Raw genomic sequence first — 13,199 nt, 5'->3', positions numbered from 1 at the left:
TGGGTTTTTTTAGGTCAGTGTTCGCCAAGGTGACGGAGCTAAAAAAAGGAGTGTGTGCGCTGAGAAAGGGAGACACAAACACACTCCAGAACCATGCACTCCAAAATCATACAGGGCAAGAACACTACAGCCAGTATACAGCAGCATTTTACATGCTGTACTTTCAGTGAACTAATATATAGCACTACACAGTAATATATACATAAATATATACATAAAATGTAAAAAAGCTGGGCCATTTCTCTCGCCTGCCCTTCTCAGTCACTGTATGCATGTCAAAAAACAGTGTTGCCATGCCAACCAAAGCTCACTTCAGCCCTGGAGAAGGGGACATGTTTGATCATGTGACCCTGCTGTCATTGGGGAAGACGAAGCGAGAGGAGATGAGAAACCCCTGCCTTCTTCTTTCTGAACGAGCAGCACGAGACACAGCAAGGGCACAGCAGCAGACTGTGGGACAAAGTGGCGCTCACACTGGAATCATTCAGAGCCAGCAGTGTCTACTGATTTACACTGACCGACATTTCTCTCCATACACTAGAAACGATAAGTTATGAGCACAGGACAAACCACTGCTAGGACATCACAACAGCAAAGAACCTAGTTCTGTGAGGATGATGCAGGTAGCACTGCACTGGTACAGCCTGCATTTTTCACTAATTCAGAGTTATTTAAGCAAGATATTGGAAAAACAGAAAGCTTTTTTAACCCATAATGACCAGGATCCACCAACAAGCCCAAAGGTTTATTACACACTTCCAATATCCAAGAATAGCTCAGCCAGTTTGCACTGAAGTCCCTGTAGGTACTGTATAATAAGCTTTAGTATATAATAAACTGTGTGTTGAATGCTACTGATCCAACACTAGACCAGCAGTAGACCAGCCTAAACCACCACAGACCAGCCTAAACCAGCATATCGCTGTTGGCGGTAGAAAACCTTGTATCTCCAAAATGGTAACTTTACATGAGAAGGCAAAAACCTACTATACTTCTAATGTAAGTCTATGGAACCAGACATTCTTCCACATCATTTTGGGCCCTTTGTTTTAGTCCAATCATCATGAAATTTACAAACAATGTAAAGGGCAAGAGGAATTATTAAATTATGTCAAAAACTGAAAATCAGCAAAAATGGAGATACAAGGTTTTCCTCCGACAACAGCGATATACTAGATATGCTATTTTTTTCAGCAGGGTGGCTACCTTGTTTACCATTTAGCTTAACTTATCTGCTGATTTGATACACTGTTCCTATGTGCATATGCACATGACTACATTTACCCAGAATTATGAGTGACACTCATTCTATGGTTATTAGCATAAATGCTAATAGCAACAGCCGCTTATAGTTTGTGTCTTCTTATATCGAACTCTCTACAAGCTACTAAATCAAAAAATGTCAATAAGCACATCAACATACTACTCAAGTTGGCCTTATTGGTTGTGTCCTAGCAGTTGATGACTTTAGCTTCATTTGGAAGAGTAAATGTTGTTATGTCGTTGTTGGTTTTGGCTGCAAATGCTAGCAAAGACAGAGGAGCCCTCTCTTTAGAAAACTGGAAAACAGGAAAAACGTCAGTAAATTCCATTACATACTCTGACATTTCAGCCTCAGACACAACAAGACTTAAGCGTTATCACTAATTTTTTGTCTGGCATGTTTGAATTGATTATAAATTGTGCTTTAAACTGAGATGCTACCATGCTGCAAGTTACACACCTGTAGTAGTACACCTAACCTTTGTATTTACAAACACTCAGATTTGGTCTACAGAGCCCAGTCGCCGCTGGAATAAAGAGATATGCTAAAATAGCTTTTATCATTAAAATATCTTGTTTAAATTCTAACCCTTCTTTCACCAGCTGTCGATCACTGTTATGGTTCTGCCTCTGCAGCACCACCTCTGCTTCAGCTCTGCTAAAGGCACACATAACATAGATCAGCACTGGAAAAAAACTGTGAGTCTAAAACCCTGATGTAGTATTGTAGTAATGCCACCCTGTTTCCAAAAAAATTAGGACACTGCAAAATGTAAATAAAAACAACATGCAATGACGTGCAAACCGTATATTTCATTTAAACTAAGCTTTTAAACTTATCAGATGTTGAAACGGAGAAATTGTATTATTTTTTGAAAAATATATGCCTGTTTTAAATCTGAAGCCAGCAACAAGTTCCAAAAATGTTGGGACGTGGTAATGTTTGCCGCTGTGTTGCATCACATCTTCTTTTAACAACACTCTGTTAGCATTTGAGAACTGAGTAGACCAATTTCTGTAGTTCTGAAAGTGAAATTTTTCCCTTTCTTGCTTGATATAGGATTTCAGGTGTTCAATAGTTATGACACCAAATGTTTTCAGTAGGTGGCAGGTCTGGACTGCAGGCAGGCTAGTTTAGCATCTGGACTCTTATCTTGTTGTAATACGTGCAGATTGTGGTTTGGCATTGCCTGGATGACCGCATATGTTGGTAAAACTGGTGTATATTATTCAGCATTGATGGTAAGTCACTCATGCCATGTACACTAATGCTCCCTCACACCATCATGGATTTTGAACTGTGCACTGATAACAAGTTGGGTGGTCTTTAGTCTGGAGGACACAGCGTTCATGATCTTCACAAGAATTTCACATTTACATTAGTCAGACCACAGAACAATTTTCTACTTTGCCTTAGTCCATCTTAAATGAGCTTGAGCCCAGAGAAGGTAGCAGCATTTCTGGATCCTGTTAATATATGGCTTCTTTATTGCATGGTGGAGTTTTAACTTGCATTTGTGGATGCAGAACGAACTCACAGTTCACAGGCTTGGTTTTCGGGATGTGTTCTTGAGTCCATGCAGTGATTTCCACTACAGAATAGAATTGTGTCTGCTTTTAATGCAGTGCCACCTGAAGGCCTGAAGATCACAGCCAACCAGTATTGGTTTTTGGTCTTGTCTCTTCCAAACAGAGATTTCTCTGGATTCTCTGAATCTTTTCATGATATGATACTGTAGATGATGATTATTTGCCCCACAGTTTTTCACAGTTGAGAACCCCTCCTCATCTTTACTTCTGAAAGACTCAGCCTCTCTGGGATGCTCTTTTTATGCCCAGTCATGTAACTGACCTGTTCCCTGTTAACAACCACATGTGTTTTTTTCATACACAACTTTAGTCTTTTGTTGCCCTGTCCCAGCTTTTTTAAAACATATTGCTGGCATCAAATTCGAAATACACATATTTTTCAAAAAATAAATAAAAATTTCTCAGTTTCACTTTTGATACGTTGTCTTTGTACTAATTTCAATTAAATACAGGGTTTAAATGATTTGCACATCATTGCATTTTGTTTTTACTTACATTTTGCACTGCATCGCAACTTTTTGGGAAACGGGCTTGTAATATTAAAGATAATTATACAGTAAGAATGATTTTATCTGTGGTATCTACACAGATACAGGCAAGCAAGCTCTCCCATTGGTTAGGACTTCAGAAGGTGAACTATAGGCCTTACATACAAAACTTCTACTGGAAAGTGACAGCATAATTAACCAAGAATACAACCATTACAAACATTACTCTAGTCCTTCTGGAAATCCCAGATATATCACTGACTGTGAATACTAATCATAGTCAACCTTTCACGTGTAAAAGAAGATGGCTTATGCCATCAGTTATTAGAATTCTTTGCTCCTTAAAATGGGTATCAGTATCCAAGTTTTCCATGACAGAATGGACGGAGTGGGGAAGAAAAAAATGCAAACATTCCTTTGTAAAATCAGACAGAGGGAGAGAGAGAGAGGGAGAGAGAGAGAGAGAGAGAGAGAGAGAGAGAGAGAGAGAGAGAGAGAGAGAGAGAGGGAGAGAGAGAGAGAGAGAGAGAGAGGGAGAGAGAGAGAGAGAGAGAGAGAGAGAGAGAGAGAGAGAGAGAAAGAGAAATAGGCCGAGAATTCTAAAAGGTCAGACGACACACAAAGACCAATTTACTTTGTGATGTCTCTCTCCTGCTTCTATTTACCCTGCCTTCTTTATTTATGTCTCTCACCACAGTGTCTACACACAGTGTACTTGTGTGTCATGGTGATGATGTTGATAGCCATTCGTTACAGTGCTGAAGGAGACACAGTGACAAACGCTGAACTGGCGATTGGATCAAATGTCAGCGCGCAAATCTGTTACAGGACAAGCATGACGTGTGTGTGTGTGTGTGTGTGTGTATATTAGTGGGGGTTTGCATGACTTAGAATCAGTGGTGAAGCATGACTATTAGAGCTAGGCATTTAGTTTGAGCCATAAATGTCAAAACTAAAAAAACCCTCAGTGTGATATGAAATGCTAATTCCTTCTAGCATCCCTATCAGATTCTAGCTCAGTTAACCGCAACAATGCATGTTTACTATATTAAACACAGACACTCTACACTCACAAACAGTCTAGGTTTTATTTGAAACTTGTGACAAACATTGGCTTATATTATTATCTTGTATGTATCAGTTTTCCTCCTTTAGCACAGAGTCCTGGCACTGAGCTACCGCTGCTGTTTTTCATTCCTAACAACTAACAGACCACAGCTTGTAGTCACAGTCAGTGACATATCCTTCATCTTTTGAAATTGGGCTCGTTGTAAATCAAAGCAGGGTTGACTGATGGTTAATCTAATCCAAAGTCTTTACTATGTAAGGCCTTCAGTTCAGCTCCTGAAGTCCTACCTAATAGGAGAGCTCACTTGACTGTCCTGATAGGATCCATTTTCATTGGAATTTTATCTTTTTGTGTCCAACCAAAAATGAAAACAGTGACACAAGAGTATTACTGCAATACTTGTAGATATTAAATAAAACAAGCATGATGATTCTCTTAAATATAAATGACTGAAACATAAATGTGTTAAATAACAACACATTTGTCTTACTTCTGTTTTTTAACACATTCTGTGATACTTTTAAAACGCCAAATGTGTTATGTGTATGTGGATACAAAAATATCTGAACATGTTTCTTATTAAAAATAAATGCTGTCTTTAACACATTAATGTGGACAGCATTAGCTGTTTTTAACCCATTTAAATCTCAAGCTCTATTTTTTATACTTTTATCTTTTATTCACTGTTATTTTAAATGTTCTGTTAATTTAAAATGATTAAATGTAGCTATTATTTTCTTTGTCATGTCAATCCCTGTTTTTGTAAATGCTAGGCTACATTGAAAATGAGGGTTGCCCTCAATGTACTTCCGAGTCAAAATAAAGGTTGATTGATTAACATCTGTTTTAAGAGTGTACAGGCATGTATTTTTTAGTAAACAGAAATATTACATTTTCACAGAAATCATTAGGCCTTCAGAGGCCACTGCTTAGAATGTATAAACATATGAATAAAATGGTTCACTGGCTAAGAGAAGGCAAACCCCCCCCCCCACCCCCCCAAAAAAAACAATAGGGGGCAAATTATATGCTAATCAGTTACAAGACAAGCATGACGTTTGGACATGTACATTTGGTTAGTGTGTGTGTGTGTGTGTTGGTGGGGGGGTTGTGCGACTAATAACATTCGAAAATATGTATAAAGTTCTCCAGTCACTAAGATGCTGAGATCTGAAAGGTAAGAGGAAAATAGAAAGCAATGACTTTTGTGTATCTGCTTTGGGCTAGCATGTGTATATGTGTGTACACATTGGGGGAGGGAGGGGGGGGGGTTGCATAACTAATAATGCATAAAAATATGGATGAAGTAGTTTGAGTGCTGAGAGGTTAGATAAAAAAAAACTAGAGGGCAAATTGCACAGCAATCAGTGAGAAGAAAAGCAAAACATTTAAGTATCTGCACTGGGTTAGAATGTGTGTATATGTGTGTGCACTGGTGGGGGTTTGCATGACTAAGAATGTGCAAAAATATGCACAGAGCAGTTCGACGGCTAAGGTGCTAAGAGGTTAGATGGAAAAAACAAAGAAGGGGAAATTGCACATCATTAAGTCACAAGACAAGCATTACATTTGCACATGTGCGTTAGGCTAGCACGTATATGCGTATGTGTTAGTGGGGTGTCTGCATGACTAAGAGCGTACAAAAATATCCATAAAGTGGTTGAATAATGAAGGTGCTCGTAGGTTAAAGGCATAAAACAATGCAGGGCATGCTAACATGTGCGTGTACATACTAATGGGGTTTTCATCAGTAAGCACATAAAAAATGCAAAAAGTGGTTCAGTAGCTAAGATGCTGGGAAGGCAACAAATGGAAGGCACATTGCACCGTCTAGCATGTGTGTATATGTGGGTATATTGGTGGGGGGTTTGCATGACTGATAATGCTCAAATATATGCATAAATTAGTTTGATAGCCAAGTTCTGAGACGGGAAGCTGGAAAAAACAACAAAATAAAAAATAATAGAAAGCATATTGTGTGCTAATTAAAATTAAGTGACCCTTATTAGTCCCTCAACAGGGAAATTTCAACTCTGCATTTAACACATCCGTGAAGTGAAACACCACATACACACTAGTGAGTACACACACACACACACTAGGGGGCAGTGAGCACACTTGCCCGGAGCGGTGGGCAGCCCAGTCCGCAGCGCCCGGGGAGCAGTTGGGGGTTAGGTGTCTTGCTCAAGGACACCTCAGTCACGTGCTTTCGGCTCTGGGGATCAAACCGGCACCCTTCTGGTCACGAGGCTGGTTCCCTGACCTCCAGCCCACGACTGCCCCAATCAAGACAGGCATGACGTGTATACATGTGGATTAGGTTAGCATGATGTATGTGTGCACATATATTGTTGGGGGTTTGCATGACTAAGAATATATAAAAATAGCCATGACAGCCTTTTCATGATAGCTAAGATACTGAGGTTAAATAGAAGAAACGCAGCTGGGGGCGTGTTGGTGATGGTGGGGGGGGGGTTAAATCTTGCTTATCAGCTATAAAAAAGCATGACATTTGAGGATATTAATGAGGTACGCGTATATGTATGTGTGTGAGAGTGTATATTGGTAGGACGGGTCTACATCCAAAAAACGTCTCTATCCAAAAATTAAACTGCATTTTAAACACAGCAGCTGCCCTTTTACACGGTGTGAAACTTTCATGGTGAATGGAAATGCTCCACAACCTTGGCGTGAAATCTCTTTAAATTAAGAGTAAATGACGTTTTTGCTTTCTGTTGTACATTCATTTTGGAAATGCTTGTTTTTTTGGACAGTAAAATATTAACACAACATACACACACCAAGATGGAAAGCAGTAGACTGTATTAGGCAACCGAAATCAGTCACATGCCGTGCATTTGCACGTGTGCTTTAGGCTAGCATGTATGTGTGTGCATATTGGTGGGGGGTTTGCATGACTAATAACGTACAAAAATATTCATAAAGTAATTCACATATATGTGTAGAACTGGCGAGGGGGGGGGGGGTCTGCAGGATTAAGAAGTGCTCTGATGGCCGGAGTGGCGAGAGGTTAGATGGAAAGAAATGGAGGGCAAATTGCACACTAATCAGCAACAAGACCAGCATGAAATCTGTGTGTGTGCAAAGGGCTAGCATGAAAGTGTGCACGTGTGTGTGTGTGTGTGTTGGTGGGGCCAGGGGGGGTGCATGACTAACAAGGTACACAGATATGCATAAACAGCTTCAAACGTTCAAAGAACGTGCGTGCTAATCAGTGAAGGGTGCTGTTATTTCAGCACCACGGACAGCGCTCTCGCTCTCTCGCTCTCCCCATTGACTCAGCTCCAAGCGTGAAGGAGGAGGGATGGTTGGATTGGAAAGGAGGGGTGGAGGTGGAGGGATGGTGGGAGGAGTAGGGGTTTCCCTCAGTGATATCTGGAGCTCCTCTAGCTCCTCCATTGCTACACATCACCATCCTCTAACTGGAGCAGACTGACACCCGTCAGGAACCCAACAGGAGCCAAGGCAAGAGTCATGAAGAGGCAGCCGCAACTGTAGCCATTTTAATCTGTTCCCATCACACCCCCAACCTCGTTCTCCTCAAGATATCAACCACATCGTGCTAACAGGACGGGTAAACCTCTCCTTCATCTTTTTCCAGCTCAAATGGCTCGCGTTTCAAGCGATGGCTGCAATGCACAAAGCAAGAGAAATGGGCAACGCAGGAAAAACACACGTGCTGTTTGGTGATAAATTGGTGGGAAGGTACAAAATCGGAAAATATACACGTCTTCGTTGAGCAGGCTGTCATGAAATGTGGAAAACTCGCAATATCCTCAGTGATCAACTCTCCATCGCCGCTGTCATTCATACAGATCAGTCGCAAATCGCCATAGAGCTGGAAAACCGTGGCAAAAACGCAGTCAACGAACAATGAATGACCGGCTGTGGCTGAACGTCTCAATGCCCGTCCTGCCTCGGTTCAGCCTCTACGGCTCATGGTTGACAAGCCGATATGGAGAAATGAATAATTCAACACGGCAAACTGTGTCTTCCCGAGGAAAAGGAGACGCAGAGCGTCAGGAGGAGAAAAATCACCGTGCACGCGCATCCAGCGCCAAAAGAGACGCTTTCCTTCAGTCTGGGTTTTTCCGGAGGGATGGGAGATGGAATTGTCCGCGGTGAGAGGAGAAAATTAACGGGCTTTAAACGAGCGTGGGCTTTCAAGGCGCTGATCGCTGACCAGCATAGCAGAGGGAGAGGGAGAGGGAGAGGGAGAGGGAGAGAGAGGGAGATGAAGAGAGAAAGCGCCGTCACGCAGAATCGAGCCAAAGCCCGGCTCTGAGGAGGGGACACCGCTGCAAAACGGCCGAACACACACACACGCGCGCACCTCGCACACACACGCGGTCAGAACCGCGCGGACGCGGTGTTTGGCGCTTACCTGTGAGCACGCCGACCCGTATCTGGTGGTCATGGTTGGTGAGGATCATGCCGTCCGTCGCCATCGTCTACAGCAGCGCCGCACTGAGCTCCAGCGCAGCCGCGAGCCGAGCGCATCGAGCAGGGGGGAGGGGGAGAAGGGGGAAGGGGGAGAGGGGCGGGGCCAGGCCAGAGCAGCTGAGCACAGATATGTACAGAACATGCTGCATACTACACATTTATTACACATACTACCGGTATTACACCTACTATAAACATATTATACATGCTGAATACTACACATTTATTACACATACTACCGGTATTACACCTACTATAAACATATTATACATGCTGAATACTACACATTTATTACACATACTACCGGTATTACACCTACTATAAACATATTATACATGCTGAATACTACACATTTATTACACATACTACCGGTATTACACCTACTATAAACATATTATACATGCTGCATACTACACATTTATTACACATACTACCGGTATTACACCTACTATAAACATATTATACATGCTGAATACTACACATTTATTACACATACTACCGGTATTACACCTACTATAAACATATTATACATGCTGAATACTACACATTTATTACACATACTACCGGTATTACACCTACTATAAACATATTATACATGCTGAATACTACACATTTATTACACATACTACCGGTATTACACCTACTATAAACATATTATACATGCTGAATACTACACATTTATTACACATACTACCGGTATTACACCTACTATAAACATATTATACATGCTGAATACTACACATTTATTACACATACTACCGGTATTACACCTAATATAAACATATTATACATGCTGAATACTACACATTTATTACACATACTACCGGTATTACACCTACTATAAACATATTATACATGCTGCATACTACACATTTATTACACATACTACCGGTATTACACCTACTATAAACATATTATACATGCTGAATACTACACATTTATTACACATACTACCGGTATTACACCTACTATAAACATATTATACATGCTGAATACTACACATTTATTACACATACTACCGGTATTACACCTAATATAAACATATTATACATGCTGAATACTACACATTTATTACACATACTACCGGTATTACACCTACTATAAACATATTATACATGCTGCATACTACACATTTATTACACATACTACCGGTATTACACCTACTATAAACATATTATACATGCTGAATACTACACATTTATTACACATACTACCGGTATTACACCTACTATAAACATATTATACATGCTGCATACTACACATTTATTACACATACTACCGGTATTACACCTACTATAAACATATTATACATGCTGCATACTACACATTTATTACACATACTACCGGTATTACACCTACTATAAACATATTATACATGCTGCATACTACACATTTATTACACAGACTACAGGTAATACACCTACTATAAACATATTATACATGCTGCATACTACACATTATTTACACATACTACCGGTATTACACCTACTATAAACATATTATACATGCTGCATACTACACATTAGTTACACATACTACATGCTCCACACGTATTACACAAACTACAGGCATCACATATACTACCAGCTTGTTACACATGCTGCATACCTCACATTTATTACACATACTACATTGGAACAATCCCTTTGTCAATCTCAACCAAGAAAATGGTTACTGAAGAAAATATACTCCAAGTATAAGAGTTGAAGAGTTTGCAATTAAGTCCAAAGAGGAGAGAGACAGAAACAATCTTTGCAACCTTTTCAAGTCTTTTAACTTAAACCATTTCCTTGTGATATGTGCAAAAAAATCAATTAAAAAAGACTTCTCGTGTCACATGTGCCACATTTATTGTGCGTACTACAAATTTATTATGCATGCTGCATACTGTACATTTATAACACATACTACACGCTCCACATTTATTATACATAATACACCAAATTTATTACACATACTAAAGGTATTACACATACTACATACTTATTACACATGCTGCATACTACACATTCCTTACATATACTACATATCTACATTTTATAACCATACTACAAAGTCTACACTTATTGCACATAGTACACACATATCATATAGACTGCATACTACAGATTCATCACACATATTACATGCTTATTACACATACTACATACTTATTAGGAACTACATATTACACACTAACATGCTACTGACTTATAAATACACTACAGCCATTAAACATGCAACATACTTTATATGCTGCATACTACACCCTTACTACATATACTCCCATTACACATACCACAAAATTTATGTTCTACACACTACACATTTATTACACATACTACACGCACCACAATTATTACATATACTACAGATATTATAGTATAAACATACTATATATATGCTGCATATTACATGCTTATTATATATACTGCATCCTTACTATGAGCTACATATTACACACTATAGTGCTAATGACCTATTACATATATTACATTTATTACACATTACTGCATTCTCTATGCACATTACACATACTACAAATATATATGTGCTGCATACTACACATTTATTACACACACCATTTGCTTATTACATATATTACTAGGAATATGATCATGATTCATATTATTACATATTATATATAGTATATAGACATGTGTACACACACACACACACACACACACACACACACACACGCACATATATATATATATATATATATATGTATGCATATATATGTACATATATACATACACATATAGCACTGTGAGCTTTACCATGAAGGTGCTCAGCACAGCTAAAACAGCTGTGCAAACAACAAATCTAGCACAGAATCGCAGTGTGACAGCGTACTGGGACCTTGTGCAAGTAGCGCTGCTCTACATGTCTGAAGAATCCCAGGAGAAACTGAACCTTGTTTGAATGAAATTAAGAAACTGTATTTTAGAGCCTATGATGATAATATTGTGTAATGAAATTGCAGTATATTGTATTACTTAATATCAACACATTTACATACTACACATTTAATACACATATTACATGTTTATTATACATTCTACATGCCTATTACACATACTACATGCTTATTTCATATGCAACAAACTTCTCAGGAGCCACCTGTTATATACTTATTACATATACTAAACACAGTCATTACTATAACAACAACAATTCCATGATCATTACAGCATGGCCCTGCATACTAAATACTAACTAAAAATTGTGCATACTACAAATTTACTACAAAGACTATTAACTATACACTTACTATATATTGTGCAGCTTTTATGCATTAAACATCTCAGAGACCTGTTGTCCAAGCTGTACATAAGTTCAAAGTTGGCTTGTTGTAACATAAGTGTTTACCATGTTCAGTGAGTTGCACTACAGAAACCAGTTTTAACACAGAGCTTAGCAGTTATTAGATATTTACACCACACACTGAGCAGGTGTAAGTGTTGGGGAGAGCAATGCAAACCACATAGAAAGCACAAAAAAGACCAAAAACACAATATTTTTGGTTAACTGAACTAAAACACTGAATCCTAAATGCTGTGAATTTATTTATGGCTCTAATCATGACCCTGGTTTTAACTCTGAAGCTAAAATCTACAGCTCCACTTCAGCAAAGGCAGAAAGACAGATCTCCAGGACCAGTGTTGGTGACCACAGGTCTACAATGATCCTGCGCTTGTGTTGGTCAGCCTGAAACTGTCATTTAAACAAGGGCTCAAAGTGTCATAGATGTGATGCAGCAGGATGTAGTGCCCCAAACATCCTAGAAAGCATACACTTCTCATGTGTCCACAATGCTCAACAAGTTCCTCCATTTCAGCTAACACAAGGTTGTAGTTACTAGGATTATGAGAGTGTCAGTAGCTCCCCCTTGTGGACAATCTTATTAAATGTGAATGAGTGAGTGAGTGAGTTACAAGCCAAGGGCTGTATTAAAGAAACTTCTTAACTCTGAAATTTTATCTGATTAATCACCATGGCAACTTCAGTTAGGGCTGAAGCTGTTACAGAACAAGTGCTTAAGTTCATAATCTTATCCATTAACTCCAGATAAGAAAACAGTATAACTAGACTAAATCTCCTAAATACTGTCCTAACTTTAAGATAAACTGCAGAGTCTTAATTTCTGTTTAAACACACTGAATCAGTTCACTAACTACTATAATGACATTACATTTATCTACACTAAAAAGGTGCTTTGACTTGTGAGTACTTTCTAACAGTATTAAAAAAAAAACACTCCACCATCCCCTCTTATTAGCGTCTTATTAGTGTGTTAATGTTGATGATAAAATATTACAGTGGTGGTGGTGAATAATGAAAAG

General features: G+C 39.0%; 1 protein-coding gene across 12 annotated transcripts in view; it reads right to left on the bottom strand.

The window, feature by feature from the left end:
* Positions 1–8,940, bottom strand: part of gphnb (gephyrin b) — a 176,914-nt gene extending 167,974 nt beyond the window's left edge. For all 12 annotated transcript variants that reach the window (XM_037537937.1, XM_037537938.1, XM_017695673.2 and 9 more), the window contains exon 1: positions 8,816–8,940. In XM_037537937.1, the coding sequence (XP_037393834.1) occupies positions 8,816–8,879 (64 nt within the window). In that variant the 5' untranslated portion in view covers positions 8,880–8,940. The remainder of the gene's footprint in view (positions 1–8,815) is intronic.
* Between the last annotated feature and the right edge of the window lie 4,259 nt (positions 8,941–13,199).

This window comes from Pygocentrus nattereri, chromosome 4 (assembly GCF_015220715.1).
Source record: "Pygocentrus nattereri isolate fPygNat1 chromosome 4, fPygNat1.pri, whole genome shotgun sequence".
Lineage (NCBI taxonomy): Eukaryota > Metazoa > Chordata > Actinopteri > Characiformes > Serrasalmidae > Pygocentrus > Pygocentrus nattereri.
The sequence above is the reverse complement of the archived record's forward strand: the minus strand, read 5'-3'. Positions and strand labels throughout refer to the sequence as shown.